General features: G+C 44.9%; 1 protein-coding gene across 1 annotated transcript in view; it reads right to left on the reverse strand.

The window, feature by feature from the left end:
* Positions 1-2,790: 2,790 nt before the first annotated feature.
* LOC142255735 (uncharacterized) overlaps positions 2,791-17,831 on the reverse strand; it is a 115,931-nt gene continuing 100,890 nt past the window's right edge. Inside the window, 2 exon segments of the mRNA XM_075327191.1 lie at positions 2,791-4,431; positions 7,006-10,801. Coding sequence (XP_075183306.1) covers positions 9,883-10,801 — 919 coding nt within the window. The 3' untranslated portion in view covers positions 2,791-4,431; positions 7,006-9,882.

Raw genomic sequence — 17,831 nt, forward strand, 5'->3', positions numbered from 1 at the left:
GTTATGAGTACAAAGTGTGGCGCCCCTGATGCTACCGTTGCCACAGAGGTACTGCACCTCAGTCAGCGATATGGTGCCCTATCCTGGGTAAGAAAGAGGCCATCTACCGGTTCACATACCAAAGATCTGCAGACACCCAATTGTTAGCTCACACATTAGATCAGGGCCAGGGCAGGTCCCATTAATGCTTAGCGACCAGTAAATCTGGTTATGGCACTTAAGCCCCATGCACTGTTTCTAGATTCATCCAGGTAAAATTGGTGGCGCTAAGTTTGAAATTGGACAGTTGACCGTTGACTCAGTCAGTCAACCAGGATCGGGGAGGAGACCGACTAGGGGTCTGGACCCTGGGGTCTTCCTCAACTCTGGTGATATTGAAGAGAGGAGCCTAGAGAATTAGGGGAGCGGTGTCAGACACCCCTAAAGTCTTGTTCCAAAAGCAACATCTCCCGGTGGAGGGATTTGGTCTCAAACGGGGTCCTGGTCTCTAGGCTAGGAAGAGACTTCAGGACTTTCTAGTAACACCGGAGGCCAGGGTGGCTGTATACACCTTTGGGCCACAAGTAGCACATGAATCCGCTGGAAGGGTGTCACAGAGGATCAGGGAGCCAAGCATGCAGAATTCCCTTTGATGGTCCGCGACCCCTTGCTCAGGGCACTGTGTGTGGAGGCGCAGGACCAATGGGAGAGAGTCAGCACAGATGAGACAACCAGGAAAAGCAAACAGAGGAGAACCGGTACTGGCCTCAGACTTACTCAGGATCGGCGGATGCCCATCACTGGGGATCTCAACATACCGTGGTGGATTAATCTGGCTTTTAACTGAGACCCGATACAGTGAGTAAAAGACTGTTATTGCAAAGCCATGGTGTCATCTCCATTCCCCCTGTGTCACAGCCTGCCCTCATAGACTTTTCATATTTCCAACAGTCGCCTCTGGGTCCCGCTCCACCTGTGGGGAGCAAGATTACCTCAGCTGCGCCATCATCACCTACCCCGGGGAACCCGCAGCGCAGTGGCAGCCCACATAGCCGCAAAACCACAGGTGGCGTCACGAACTTTAAAAATCTCTAAAATTACAACTCCCATCATCAATCATCCACTTTATAATTTAAAAGACACCGCCAGGGTCACGGAGCCAGACCCTGCCACCACTGACGTCCCCGGACTAGTCCGGCCTGGTTCCGAGTACCCCCTGCCCTGGAGTTGGGCATGTCAGAACCACTCAAGCGAGCAGCACTGTGCTTGGAAATGAGTTATGCACAGCCCTGTGTACGCCACGTGCAGTGTTTAATTGGCTCACAGCCCAAGCACAGTGCTACTCGATTGAGACGTTCATACTCGTAACTCACTCAAACTCTGAACCCGAACCTAGATTATTTAGAAGTCGAACTCCAAACTTTTGAGCCGAAGGTTCGCTGATATCTAGATGTGACAATTCTAGGCAGATGTGGGCTGCTATTTTTAGCCTGAGGGGCCCAATAAGCATGGGAACCCTCACCATTTATTTAAATTATTTATAGCATTGCATTTACCCTATTTTCATAACCAGCCAAGATCATTCAGATAGCTGAAGGCTGTTATTATAAGGCTGGGAAGGCTTATGGTTATTTGGTCTTTGCCAGACTAACAAACAGCCTGTAGCCACCCCAGAAGTGGGGCGTCCATTAGATGCGCCAAGTCTGGTGATTTCTCTGGCTCTTCCTGATTGCTGTGGTGTGGTGATAATCAAGGTAATAGTTTTGGGATTAATATCAGCTGTGGCTTGACAGCTGGCATCAAGCTCAGGGGTTAGTAATGGATGAGTGTTCATCAGACATACCTATTACTAACCCGGTAAGTATAGAGTTTAAAAACACAGACACACTGAAAACAATTGTTTATTTTTTTGAAGACTCCCCTACACGCCCTTGTTCACCAATTAGTTAAGTAAAAAGAAATCCTCAAAGTTCCAACGTAATCCATTTATGTAATGTTCTACGACACCCATCAAATCCTATGGAGCTTCATTCTGAGAATGTTGTTAGAATAAAGTTCCATAGGATTCAATGTTCCCTGTAAACATTTGTTTGAAGGTCAACTGTACTGATCCTAAGGCCACTTTACACGCTGTGATCTCGCTAGCGAGATCGCTAGCAAGCGTACCCGCCCCCGACGTTTGTGCATCACGGGCAAATCGCTGCCCGTGGCGCACAATATCGTTAGGCCCCGTCACACATACTTACCTTCCCTGCGACATTGCTGTGGCCGGCGAACCGCCTCCATTCTAAGGGGGCGGTTCGTGCAGCGTCACAAAGACATCACACAGCAGGCGGCCGATAGAAGAAGAGGGGTGGAGAGCAGCCAAAGGAAAGACACGCCCACCTCGTTGCTGGCTGGATGCAGGTAAGCTGTTGTTCATCGTTCCTGCGGTGTCACACATAGCGATGTGTGTTGCCTGTGTCCTGCAACAGCACCGACATTTGGGATTAGAACAACGTGATCAACGATATGGTGAGTAATTTTGATCGTTAGCGGTCGTTCGTGCATTTCACACGCAACGACATCACTAATGAGGCCGGATGTGCGTCACGAATTCCATGACCCCAATGACATCTCGTTAGCGATGTCGTTGCGTGTAAAGCGGCCTTTACTCCCATTTTTCTTTGATTTATATTGAGTTGGGGTCCAAGATCAAGTTCAGGTAAACTCCATGTCTCGAACTGAACTTTTTGAATGGATGCGTGATATAAAAAACAACATTTTCAAACTGTATAGTTATAACTCTGACATTAAAATAATTTCATGACCTTTTTTTCAAACTTTTTTATTATTGCATTTATTACATTTTTGTAATTTCAACTTATTTTTAAATGTCATACATTTGGTCATATAATCTGTCAAATACATTTCCAGTTATAAGGTTATATCTAGTAGAACATTTTATCACAAGCACAAAAAATAATGTAACATATATAGGTAATGTCATATTCTCATGGTGCAGGACACGTCCCACCTCGGGACCAACATCTGCACTGGAATTTGGGGTCCCCCATCCTGTGAATAATGTATAAATGTCTGAGATGATATTATCTCTAGAAGAAACACAACTGTGAGGAATAAGATTAATATCCAGAGACATTACAATGCGAGAGACCATTATTATTTCTCTTTTTGTGATATAACATTGTTATTATTGGAGCAGAGTGAAATACGTCTCACATTTACTCCTGTAACTTCTATATCAGCAAATACTGCTCAGGTTACAGATATAAGATTATTAGTAATTAGTGACATCAGTGATAGAAAGATACAAGAATACACTGGAGTAATATTCTCCGGGCACAGGACACATTCTACATATTACACACATTTCTAGGCTGGAACTTGGGCTCCATCCTGTAATTGATTATAAATGTCTGAGATTATATTACCTCTGTAACACAATTTTACATAGAATGTTATATCCATAAATATATTGCTTGTCATATTGTCAAGCTGTACTGAGATAGACACTGAAGCTACAAGCAGTGCAACTTCAGAGTGCAGTAAGCAGGCAAACCACAAGAGGGCAGTGGAGTAGTCAGTTAGGGAGGTCACCAGCAGGAGGTCTCCTCAAAAATAGTACAGGGATAATCAAGTCGGGATCAGGAAATAACCCAAGGTCAGAAGCCGAAAAATTACATATACAGCAGAAGGGAGAGACTGGCCGCAGTCAGGAACGTGGATACAGGTCAGATGACGGGAAGTCCAAGTAACATTCAAGAGTGGTGGAGGACAAACAGTTTGGGACCGGGAACAGACAGACAAGGATGGGTGCACAGCAGACTGGAGCAGATAGTCAGGGACTGGAACAAACAAACGAATAGAGGAGAGGCAGGACAAGGTAGCAGGGAGGCAGAAAAGATGAGAAAACTCACATTAGCCTGTAACACACACTGTCGTGCATAAACTATCACTTTCACTGCACCGGAGGTGCAGCACCAGGATGTAGCATCATCACATCCGTAACGAGGCAAGATGGGATTAACCCCTGACATGACCTTATACCTGAGCTAGAGAACCAGCTATGGCACAGCCATGGCTGACACAGGCATGGATCATGACATATATACTTCATAAAAGGCTGAGATTTATCCAAAATAATTTAATACTATGTGATCGCAGTGCAAAGAATAAGGAATCGCAGGATCAGGTCATCTATAGGGACTGAAAAATAAAGTGATGACAAAAACAGAAAAGAAACAACTCACAATGTTTTCCTTTTTTAATACTGTGAAATTAAAATAGGCATATTTAACATTGTCATATTGTTTGTGTTTTAGAGCTTCTGTTTTTCCTCACATTCTTTAATGAGCCATAACTTTTTATTTTTCCATCAATGTAACTTGTTTATGTAGAACAAGGGCTTTTTTTTCAGTATGAGTTGTAGTTTTCATTGACATCAATGTGCTGGAAAATATGAAAAAAATGACCTGAGAACATGAATATCCAAGTTAGTACAAGTACAGTTAGGTCCAGAAATATTTGGACAGTGACATAATTTTGGCGAGTTGGGCTCTGCATGCCACCACATTGGATTTGAAATGAAATCTCTACAACAGAATTCAAGTGCAGATTGTAACGTTTAATTTGAAGGTTTGAACAAAAATATCTGATAGAAATTGTAGGAATTGTCACATTTCTTTACAAACACTCCACATTTTAGGAGGTCAAAAGTAATTGGACAAATAAACCAAACCCAAACAAAATATTTTATTTTCAATATTTTGTTGCGAATCCTTTGGAGGCAATCACTGCCTTAAGTCTGGAACCCATGGACATCACCAAACGCTGGGTTTCCTCCTTCTTAATGCTTTGCCAGGCCTTTACAGCCGAAGCCTTCAGGTCTTGCTTGTTTGTGGGTCTTTCCGTCTTAAGTCTGGATTTGAGCAAGTGAAATGCATGCTCAATTGGGTTAAGATCTGGTGATTGACTTGGCCATTGCAGAATGTTCCACTTTTTTGCACTCATGAACTCCTGGGTAGCTTTGGCTGTATGCTTGGGGTCATTGTCCATCTGTACTATGAAGCGCCGTCCGATCAACTTTGCAGCATTTGGCTGAATCTGGGCTGAAAGTATATCCCGGTACACTTCAGAATTCATCCGGCTACTCTTGTCTGCTGTTATGTCATCAATAAACACAAGTGACCCAGTGCCATTGAAAGCCATGCATGCCCATGCCATCACGTTGCCTCCACCATGTTTTACAGAGGATGTGGTGTGCCTTGGATCATGTGCCGTTCCCTTTCTTCTCCAAACTTTTTTCTTCCCATCATTCTGGTACAGGTTGATCTTTGTCTCATCTGTTCATAGAATACTTTTCCAGAACTGAGCTGGCTTCATGAGGTGTTTTTCAGCAAATTTAACTCTGGCCTGTCTATTTTTGGAATTGATGAATGGTTTGCATCTAGATGTGAACCCTTTGTATTTACTTTCATGGAGTCTTCTCTTTACTGTTGACTTAGAGACAGATACACCTACTTCACTGAGAGTGTTCTGGACTTCAGTTGATGTTGTGAGCGGGTTCTTCTTCACCAAAGAAAGTATGCGGCGATCATCCACCGCTGTTGTCATCCGTGGACGCCCAGGCCTTTGTGAGTTCCCAAGCTCACCAGTCAATTCCTTTTTTCTCAGAATGTACCCGACTGTTGATTTTGCTACTCCAAGCATGTCTGCTATCTCTCTGATGGATTTTTCTTTTTTTTCAGCCTCAGGATGTTCTGCTTCACCTCAATTGAGAGTTCCTTAGACCGCATGTTGTCTGGTCACAGCGACAACTTCCAAATGCAAAACCACACACCTGTAATCAACCCCAGACCTTTTAACTACTTCATTGATTACAGGTTAACGAGGGAGACGCCTTCAGAGTTACTTGCAGCCCTTAGAGTCCCTTGTCCAATTACTTTTGGTCCCTTGAAAAAGAGGAGGCTATGCATTACAGAGCTATGATTCCTAAACCCTTTCTCTGATTTGGATGTGAAAACTCTCATATTGCAGCTGGGAGTGTGCACTTTCAGCCCATATTATATATATAATTGTATTTCTGAACATGTGTTTGTAAACAGCTAAAATAACAAAACTTGTGTCACTGTCCAAATATTTCTGGCCCTGACTGTATGTTTGTAGCAAATTTGATGTGTAAAGCTTGTTTTCTTTGTGGTTAGGTGACATTCTCATTCATACCACTTTGTGTAAGGCCTTTTACTCATCAGTAAAAAACATAGACGTGTTTCACTGACGTGTTAAAAACATCTATGACCCTCCATGTGCCATGATTCACAGCACACGGGGGTTATCCATGTACAATCTGTGATCTGTGCTTCGTGATTGCACATGGAGATAATCTTACGTGTCTCGGCTCCTGCTATCTGTGGTGCTGAACCCTCCCGGATGCTGCATCCGGCCGCCGCTATGTCACCTCTGCAGCTACTTCCGGGTCGTCTCCGGCTGCATAAATGAATATGCATGCCAGTAATTAGCCGGCCAGGAGCAGGAGAGAGCAGCGGCTGAACACAGCGTCGCTGGAGATGGGTGAGTATAAAAATCCTTTAATTTTCAATGTCCGCGTTTTTCTGGTATGTGTTTCATGGATCACACCATAATGTGGTCCGTACGACATCAGTGATGCCGGAAAAAACAGACATGTCTCCGTGCAGAGCACACAGACACACATGTATGCCGCACGGAGACACGGTTAGTGAGAAATCACTGATGTATGTGCAGACCCATTAATTTTAATGGGTCTGCCTATGTCCATGATTCTGGTACGTATAAAAACTAGCTCATATGTACCAGAATCACTGACGCCTAAATATAACGTTTTGATCACTTACTGGACTTTTGGGGAAAATAAGAGTAATAATTTCACAAAGAGCAATAACAGCTCACAGAGGACTCATCAGGCAGTGCTGCACATAAGAACTGAACTAAATGGCAGAGGAACGATATATAAAAAATACATTGAAACATGATAAGAAATAATACCGTATCTGGGAGCAACGTAAGAGAAGTTCTGATGTCCCACCACTTCTCCAGGACTAAGGGGAATGTTTCTCCCTATGGAGAGCAACAAGTCGGCGTCAGGAGACTTATAGGCCACACAATGCTCCTTTTTGAATATGAATGTGCACATACCCTCTACAGAGAGGAAGATGTGATCTCTAGCACCAACTACCGGGGGTAAAAATCCTAAAAGTCTATATCTACCCTTTAAGGAGCCTTACCATTTTTTCTCCATACAGGAATATGATGGGTTTCTAAGGTGGAAACTGTAATGAATAAAACACTGATACCTAAAGGGATCTTGTTCCTGTCACCAAATATTAATAATCTAAGTTAAAGCTACTACACTATTACCGCAGCCCATCAACCTCTGCATAAGCACCAATTCTGCCCCATATGGAAAAAAATATGTAGTTCAAGTCTCTCGTGCTGTTTACTAATCATCATAGTCCAGTCCGTTAAGCATAAGTGATCTGGGGTTTGCATCTCCTCTATTGCTAGAAACACTATCCTCCTGCCTTAAGGGATGTCGATGATACATCTTTATGCCATTATAGCTCCGGCCTGCTCAGATCCACCTTAAAAGGAACCTGTCATCAGAGTTGGCCCCTATGAGCTGCGGCCACCATCAGTGAGCTCTTATATACAGTACTAGCTGTACTACCCGGCTTCGCCCGGGTTAATAACTGCTGTTAACAAAATAGAATGTATTAACATTCCCGGGATAGAATGTATAAATAGAATGTATTAACGCCCGGGATAGTAACTATCTCTCTGGTTCTTTCCCATTCTCTGTCTGTCTCCCCCTCTGTATATATCTCTCTGTCTCTCTCTCTATCTTTGTCTGTCTGTCTCTTTCCCTGTCTGTCTCTGACTGTCTCTTTCTCCGTCTGTCTATCTATCTCTTTCCCTGTCTGTCTGTCTATATATCTCTTTCCTTGTCTGTCTATCTATCTCTGTCACTTTCCCTGTCTGTCTCTTTCCCTGTTTATCTCTTTCCCTGTCTGTCTCTTTCCCTGTTTGTCTCTTTCCCTCTCTTTCCCTGTCTGTTTCCCTGTCTGTTTCCCTGTGTCTGTCTCTTTGTCTGTCTCTTAACCTGTCTCTCTCTTTCCCTGTCTCTTTCCCTGTCAGTCTGCCTCTTTGTCTGTGTCTGTCTCTTTCCCTGTCAGTTTGTCTCTTTGTCTGTCTCTTTGTGTCTGTTTCTTACCCTGTCTATGTGTGTTTCTTACCCTGTCTGTCTCTGCCTCTTTCCCTGTCTGTGTCTGTCTCCCTGGCTGCATTGTGACACGCCAAAATTCCATATAAGGGCGTGGCTGCACATTCTTCTGAAGTTCTGGCTGCACTGTGGCTCCCAGCTCCATTTGCTTTAATAGAGGCAGGTTTTTTGGTGCAGAACTGTAAAGAGCGGGGTTAAAATTTCCCCTCAAAACATAGCCTATGACGCTCTCGGGGTCCAGAAGTGTGAGTGTGCAAAATTTTGTGGCTGTAGCTGCGACGGTGCGGATGCCAATCCCGGACATACACACACACACACACACACACACACACACACATACATACACACATCCATACACACATTCAGCTTTATATATTAGATTGCAGAATACTGTATATAAGAGCCCAGACCGCTGTGTAGAACGTAAAAACAAACACCTTTATTATGCTCACCTAGGGAGCGGTCTGGTCCGATGGGTGTTGCTGCTCTCTGGTCCGGTGCCTCTTCACTCCATTTTGGTGTCTCCTCTCTGCAGCGATTGCTGTCCTACTTCTACCCACCCCAGTATGGATGACGTGTCCAACCTCCTCCACACAGGTAGGCATTCCGGTCCTCTGCAGGCGTGAATTGATCTGCCATGCTGAGGGCAGATCAAAGTATTGTAATGCGCAGACGTGTAAGGTGAAAAACTGCCCGCACATGCACACTACAATACTTTGATCTGCTCTAGGTGAGGCAGACCAATGCATACCTGCTGAGGACCTGAATGCCATTGAGTGTGGATGACGTAGGACACATCACCCATACTGGGCTGGATCGAAGGAAGACGGCAACCACCGCAGAGAGGAGGTGCTGCATTAGTGAACAGCAATGCCCATCTGACTGCACCCCCCCCCCCGGGTGACTATGATAAAGTGTTTTTTACAATCTACAGAGCAACCTGGGGTTTTATATACAGTATTCTGGAATGCTGTATATAATATAAGAGCCCACTGGTGGTGGCCGCAGCTGATAGTCACCAAATCTGGCGGGTTCCCTTAAATCTGCCCTAAGGGCAGAGAAAACTTCTTTAATATGCATTTGCTAGTGCCAACTTCATTTCTAGCAAATAGGCACCAGTGCATTACAGGAAATTACTCTGCCTTTATAGAGTAGAGAAAATTGCGCCTGCGCAGGACAACATACTACTTCACAGATGCAGGATTTGCAAGGATGTGTGCATGACACAAGAGTTTAATCATGTGAGTTTCAGGAACTTTGAACCTAACTTGATCCTCTGCAGATTGATCCGCTCTTCTGTAATCACCATAGATGTGATGTCCGGGGTAATCGCACTGCTGGGTAACAATACAGTAAAAGCTAATCCTAAATAAACATGGAGGAATTGCACATTTTTTACCATTTCACTTCACTTAAGAATTTTTTCACTTATTTTTCAGCACATTATATGGTAAAATTAATGTGACTTTCAAAATTAGAAAACATCCTGGAAAAAAACAATCCCTTGTTAGGTTCTGTTGATGGGAAAATAAAAAGTTCTGGTTCATGAATGAGAGCAGGAAGGAAAGAAAGTAAAAAATATAAAATGGCCGAGACTCCAAGGAGTTAACAGGTGTCACATACAGGAGATACAGGAATATATATTACACATCAGTAGAGCGAGTATTTCCTGTATCTTCTCTGCACAGGTCATTAGGATCTTCTCTTAAGGCTCTTTCTACCCTGGCGGGGATGGATCTGAAGAAACCTTGTCGGAAACCCGATCCCATAAATACATAAATGATTGGATTCATGCAGCTGTTAAGACAAGCCAGGGTGATCACAAGAATGTGTAGAATAGGTTTGAGAAGGAAATATTGTTTATAATCCCAGGAAATCAGTGGGAAGAGGTAATATGGAAACCAGCAGATGAAGAAACACGATATAACAGCGGTGATGATCCTGGAGGATCTCTGAGATCTCTGGGATCTCTTACTTTTTCTAATCTTGTAGAGAATGGTGAGATAAGAGGTGACAATGATGAGAAAAGGGATCACACACATTATAACTAATTTGATCAGCTGGAGGGTCTGTTCTATCTCATCGTTATAAGAATATATGTAATCAGTAATTAAACACCATTCATCTAGATTAAATACAATCATAATTAAGCTGAACGCCCAGATGATCGCTGCAGTGATATTCACCAGGTTACAAGATCTATAAACTCTTGCCCGGATTGGCCACATGACGGACACCCAGCGGTCAATACTCATGGCCGTCAGGAGGAGAACACTGGTGCTCCAGTTTAGATTAAACAATAACTCTTTCACTATGCAATATTTAAGGTCTAGGTATACACCATCCAACTCAACAATTCTCACAGGCAGAGAGGCACAGCACAGGAGGTCCGCGATGGCCAGGTGGAGGAACCACACGGCACTGATCGTCTGCTTCATCCTGAATCCAGCAATCCAGATGACTAATCCATTACCGATAATCTTGAGAGCAAAAACAATGCTGAGTAATGTAATTGCGATCTTTCTTGTAATGTTCATATAATAAAACTGATCTTCAAGTGACCTGAGGAGAAAGGATAGGGTAGATGATAGGAAAATTAAGAATTTATCATTTCATAAATGTCTGCCTTGGGTTGGCTGGGCTCATAGTAGAGGGGCAGATGCTCCCGGGCCGGTCCCCTAGTGACTGTTTGGGGCCGCTCATCTACCAGGAGCCTCAGCCGCACTGTACCTTGAATACAATCACATATGGCCTGATCGCAATCTGTAATGTGCGGCTGTGCTGGGACCGCAAGGGATGATACAAGGTACAGCGATGCTGAAGAAGTCAGTGGCCCTGACCCTGCCCCAGCGGTGCTGCATCTTTACATTACCGGCCACATGAGGAGGAGCAGGACGTGATAACACAGAGGAACGCTGAGGAAACAACTACCTGAGAGAGAGGAGCACAGAATCAAGAGGTGAAATGAGCTGGATCTGAAGGCTGAGGAGCATGTACTGCAGATGTGACGCCCTGGACTAGCCAGGTGGTCACATACATACCAACATACACACACCCCACCCTAGACAGTTACAACAGTCAATCAAAAACCCTTGTTGCCTCCCTCCAGGGCCTGATGTCCACACCAGGTGGGGCAGAGCCAGGCGGTTTTCCCCACCCACCGAGGAGTTCACAGGCCTGGAGGCGGGAAAAGTGTCAGATCAGTCTTGGAGGTGAAAGTGAGAGGAGTAAACACTTCAGGTGTCTGGGTAGGAGCCCAGGCACTGACAGCAAGGTTGGCAGATGGTGGTGGCCGTCTGCAGTAGTTGGTGGAACTCTGCAAAGCCGTAAGGACCGGGGTCGGGCGTTGGCCCACCGGTACCGAACCGGGGAGCGGAGTGAAGCTAAGCACACAGGCAGGGCCATCGGACCCCGACCAGGCTTGGAGCCGCCGTCAATCGTCAAATCCGAGTGTGACAGGAACCCCAGGGGTTCCCCAACAACCAAGTACCGACAGAAGGCAACAGTCCACACCGTGAGGATATACAGCCACCGCCACAGGCTAGAGATCCAAGGGCCAGCGCCTACGGGCAAAACGAGCTCCTACGGCACCTATACACCGGGGAGCAGACTACCGGTGGGCAACCACAGGAGTCAGAACATTCTAACAGGTGCAGGGAAAGACAGCCAACATCAGCCGTCCGGGGAGAATGCAACAACAACACTGCAGCCGACTGCGGGACTTGTCCATCCGGCCGTATTAGTTTACCAGTGACTCTGTCAGTGATTGTTTGAGTGAGTACACCAGTGCCACCTGGCACCGTGCCGCGCAGTCCCTGCACCCCCAGCCATCCAGCCTCCCCGTTACACCACCGGGCCCCGGGATCAACAACCCCCTATCCACGGAGGGGACAACATCCCAGCTGCTCCCTACCATCTCTCCCGGGATCCCCGTCACCAGCAGCGGTGGTGCCATCATCACAACATCCCGTGGGTGGCATCACGGACAATCTCCCTAAACATACCACTCCTTTTCACTCACGGGCGAGGAGCGCTGCTCGAGAAGCAGCAAAAGCCCCGCGACACAGATGGGGGCTGTACAGTATATACTACTTATTGAAGGTGGATAGAGAATGTAGAGAATATATAGAAACTATATATAGGAGCTTAAAAGCAATGTATTATACATAAAGACTGTATGCAGAGGCTGAGTAGCATGTACTATGTATGGAGGTTGTATACAAAGACTGAGACATGTACTGCATCTAGAAACTGTATACAGAGGATAAGCAATGTATTGCATATGAAGGCTGCATACAGAAACTTAGGCATGTACTGCATATGGAAGCTGTATTCAGAATCTAAGATATATATGTGATGCCCTGGCAAAACCAGGTAGTCACAATAGTGTACATCCTCCTTGTTACCACCAGAAACTCACACTCAGATATAACACACAGCCATTAAACAGCCATAAAACCCAAGCCATCAGCAGATGAGAACGCCCACCTAGGGGTCCTTAGGTGTCAGAGGCGGGAACACGTCAGTTGAAGTTTGAGTCAAGCTTAGGAGAGGAGTTCAGAGGAGTTGGGAGTTCAAGTTGAAGTGAAGCAGAGACTGTGCAGTCTAGTCAGGGGTAGGAGCCCTTGGACTACCCGGCTAGGTGGCAGACAGTGAACAGGGCCACAGGCGATGGAGATTCGGTCACGGGAAACCTTAAGTAGACCAAGGCAGGGTTGTAGCCCGCTGGTGCCGACAGCAGGAATCCGGTCTGGAGGCCGTGCACAGTCGGGGTGCCTGGACCCTAGGGCGAGGAAGGTTGCAAGCTCCTCTCCAATTAACCAGCCGAGGACAAGGTTCCAGATTTTGTCCCGTTAACTGCCCAGATAGAGCGAAACGGAAGTCCCAACGTGGGGGATAGGGTGTCCGTCAGAACCAACTGAGATCCCAAGGGTCAGCTTTCGTGGGCCACAGCTTCCAAATACACATAGAACCGGGAGTGGACTTCTCCGTTCCATGCGACGTCATCCAAAAGTAAAGACAAACACAGAATGCAAGAGGAAGGGACACCTGTTCATTAATTGGACTTGTGTGAAATTACTGAACTGTGAGTACACCATTGTCCCTCGGTCCGGCCCGGTGCACCACCTCCAGCAGCCATCACTTCCGTGTTCAGACCGCGGGCCCCAGGACTACACCTCCTCTACCCGTGGAGGGGATCCCATCTTGCTGCCCCGCTTCATAAGTCCCAGGCACCGCATCACCAGGCAGCGGCGGTGCCTCCATCCCTCACCGCAACTCACGGGTGGCGTCACAGACACAACACCTCCCCTGTAAATATCCCCTTTCCGACGGTTGTGAGGACAGGTGGCTGTGCGAGCCCGGATTCGGTCACCACTCGAGCTGCAGCAGCGAACCCGGATCCGAGCAGGCCCCCGAGAAGAATCGGCAGCCCCCGCCCGCAACATATACAGTACTGCATATGGATTTTGCATACAGAGGCTGAAGCATATACTGCAATTGAAGACTGCATAGTGAGACTTAGGCATGTACTGCATATGGAGGCTGTAATCAGAATATGAGGCATATATTGCATATGGAGGCTGTATACAGAAACTCAGGCATGTACTGCATATGGAGGCTGTAATCAGAATCTGAGGCATACATTGCATATGGAGGCTGTATACAGAGACTGAGGAATGTACTGCATATGGAGGCTGTATATAGAGGCAAAGGAGGATGTACTGTATATGGAGGCTGTATACAGAGGCTGGAGAGAATGTACTGCATATGAAGGCAGAATTATTCTAGGGGTGTAGTGAGCATTTTAAACCCACAGATACTTCACAGCACTCTATAAAACTGGGATGAAAATGAAAGATTACATTTTTCCACTAAACTGTTGTTTTAACTCCAAGATTTAATTTTCAAAACACAATTAGTAGAAAATGTACCCTATGATTTGTAAATCAATTCACTTGGACACACAAATACCTCCTATATGGTTAGAAACTACTTTTCAGGCACAGTGCAAAGCTCAGAAGGGAAGGAGTGCTGATTTAGCTGGAACAGATTGCTGGTGCCAAGTCACATTGGCAGAGCCTCTGAAGTGCCAGGACAGCAGAACCTCCATAAGTGACCCCATTTTAAAAGCTACACCTCATATTCAAATCATTTAGGGGTGCAGTAAGCATGTTGACACCACATATGGTTCAAAAAATGTCATTCCATTTACCATTGAAGAAAAAAATAGTCAAATTTTTACCCCTAAAATGTTGTTTTAGCCCCAGATATTTCATTTTCACAAATGGAAATAGGCACCGGTAATAAAGCCCTCATTATTTGTAACACAATTTCTCCTGATTGTGACAATACCTCACATGTGACTGTACAGTACTGTTTCGCCACACGCAGCAGAGCATGGTAGGGAAGGTGTGCCTTTTGAAGCTCAGAATTTGATAAAATAGTTTGCAGACTCCTTTGGCATTAGCCAAAGCCATAGAAACCCCCTCAATTAACCCTAAATTTGAAATTACACCTCACTGGAAATGTAGGGGTGTAGTGATGATTTAAGTGTTTTGTTATGTTTTTACATAAATATGCATATTTATTAATTCAATAATTTTTGTTCTTTATTTTTTTTTTTATTCATTATCGTAATATTTTCCATTTTTTTGCACTTTTTTACTTCGTCCCCCTTTGGGACATTAACTTTTTTTTTCTGAACAATGGTCTAATTCCTTGCAGTACAAATGTAAATGGATACAGTACAGTATTATTATATTATCACATTCCCTTCTTTTAGAAGATAATAGTTTATTCTACGGACTTCAAGTTATATTATGCTTTCATCTCATTGGATGTTATTTAGAAAAAAATATATATACCAAAATATATATACAACCTTGTATATATATACATATATATATGCTCGGCTCAAGCGTATACAGCTCTCCTCCCCCAAGGGTATACAGCTCACCTCCCTGATATATAGCTCCCCCAAAAGTATACAGCTTTCCTCCACCCAAGGGTATACAGCTGTCATTCTCCAAAGTGTATACAGCTCTCCTCCCAAGGGTAAACAGCTCCCCTCCCCCAAGGGTATACAGATTTTCCCCCCGAGGGTATACAGGTTCCCTCCTCCCAAGGGTATACAGCTCTCCTCCCCAAGGGTATACAGCTCTATTCCCCCACAAGGGTAAACAGCTCACCTCTCTGGTATATAGTTCTCCCCCCAAGGGTACACAGCTCTCCATCCAAGGGTACACAGCTCACCTCCCTGGTATACAGCTCCCCCAAAGGTATACAGCTCTCATCCTCAAGGGTATACAGCTCTCCTCCCCCCCAAGGGTATACAGCTCACCTCCCTAGTATATAGCTACCCCTAAGGGTATACAGCTGTCCTCTCCCAAGGATATACAGCTTTCCTTCCCCCAAAGAGTTTACAGCTCTCCTTTCAAGGGTATACAGCTCCCCTCCCCAAAGGTAAACAGCTCCTCTCCCCCAAGGGTATACAGCTCCTCTCCCTCCAAGGGTATAAAGCTTTTGCCCAAACGGTATACAGCTGTCTTCCCCCCAAGGGTATACAGCTGTCTTTCCCTCAGGGGTATACAGCTCCCCTCCCTGGTATACAGCTCTCCCCCAAGGGTATACAGCTCCCCTCCCCAATAGTATACAGCTGTCCATCCCCCCAAAGGGTATACAGCTCTCCCCCAAGGCTATACAGCTCCTCTCTCTCAATGGTGTACAGCTGTCCTTTCCCCCAAAGGGTATACAGCTCTCCCTCCAAAGGTATACAGCTCATTGCCCTGGTATACAGCTCTCCTCCCAAGGTTAAACAGCTCTCCCCCGAGTGCGCAATGATACACTCCCTGACAGAAGTTCTGTCGCTTATCCATGTTATGTAAATAAGAGCTTATAACCTGATTTTTAATTTATCCATTTGCTTTATAAATTACTCTTTTGAAAGCAGAAACCCTTCCAAATTTGGTTTATGTTATGAAAATAAAGTTGCTGCAAAGCTGAAATATTGATCATTAATGAACACAGAAAGGTGAGATTTTGGCAAGACAAAAGTTTTGTCGCCCACAGAAAGTAATGTGAAAATCAAACAAATAATTAACTTCTAATACAGAGATATGTTGCATAACATTGGTGAATGAAGTTGTGGTGCTATTAGAGCCATATTTAATATTTTGTGTGACTTCCATGAGCTGGAAGGACTGCATTCATGAGGTTCAACAATGATTTATACAAATTATTGATCAGGAATGATTAATAGTCATCAGGAATGGCAAAGAATGCAGTCTTACATGCCTCCCAGAGTTCATCTAGATTCTTTGGTTTTGTCTTCCAAGCTTCCTCTTTCATCCTACCCCAAACATGCTCAATGATGTTCATGCCTGGTGACTGGGCTGGCCAGCCCTTGAGCACCTTGATCTTCTTTGCCAGGAGGAACTTTGTTGTAGGGATGGATGTATGAGATGGAGCACCATCCTGCTGCAGAATTTGACCTCTTTTATGATTGTGAATGTAACAGGTAGCTAATACTTCTTGATATTTTAGGCTATTGATATTGCCTTCCACATTGCAAATGTTTTGCACCCCCCCATACTGAATGTAACCCCAGACCATGATCTTTCCATCACCAAACTTAACTGTTTTCTGGATCCATACGGGCTCCAGTAGGTCTCCTGCAGTATCTGTGGCGTTCCTCCTGAGAAATTCTCTTGCGTTGTCTGCCAAACCTGGGCTTGTCAAAAACACCCCCAGTCTCTTCAAATGTTTTTTTAATTCTTTGTACTTGACGCTGAGACACAATAAAGGTGCCAGACACCTCTGCATGGATCTGTTCTTCAGCCTCTTGATAATCAAGGCTTTGGTCGCAGGGTGGATTTTTGGCATGTTGTCAGAGGTCAAGTTGCAGTTCAACTGAAGATCTGGGGTGCTGGGTTTCTTTTTATACACACCCACTAATTAACCGATCATTTAGTGAGCACAGGTGAGGATGTAAACTAGGATTGGGTGCATTATATGTCAAGGTGGCAAAACTTTTATTTTGCCAAAATCTGACCTTTCTGTGTTCATTAAATGATCAATATTTCAGCTTTGCAGCAACTTTATTTTCATAACCTAAACCAAATTTGTGAGGGTTTCAGCTTTCAAAAGAGTAATTTATAAAACCAATGGATGAATTTAAAGTCATGTTATAAGCTTTTATTTACATAACATGGATAAGTGACAGAACTTCTGTCAGGGAGTGTAGATGCTAGAGTGTACGAACTGCTGACAGGTATGACATAACTTGTCATGGGATGTTCAAAATGCAGCCTGATGTTGCCAGCCTGACCTTTCAATACAGAAAAACAATGTTTATTGAAGCTGGGGTCTGGGGGTAAGACCCCCAGATGATGGGGGACGGGGGGGGGGGAGCTAAGCATGATTATATAATAATATGATTAGAGTGGACAGGAAAACACATCACCACGCCCCCAACTCAGACGGTCACGCCCATCAACCAAGCCGGTCACACCCATGAACTGACTGCAGTCTGTACCTTCTAGGCTCAACCAGTGTGCAATGTACACAACAGGATTTGTCTCTGTGCTTACAG

This window comes from Anomaloglossus baeobatrachus, chromosome 11 (assembly GCF_048569485.1).
Source record: "Anomaloglossus baeobatrachus isolate aAnoBae1 chromosome 11, aAnoBae1.hap1, whole genome shotgun sequence".
NCBI classification, from domain to species: Eukaryota; Metazoa; Chordata; class Amphibia; order Anura; family Aromobatidae; genus Anomaloglossus; species Anomaloglossus baeobatrachus.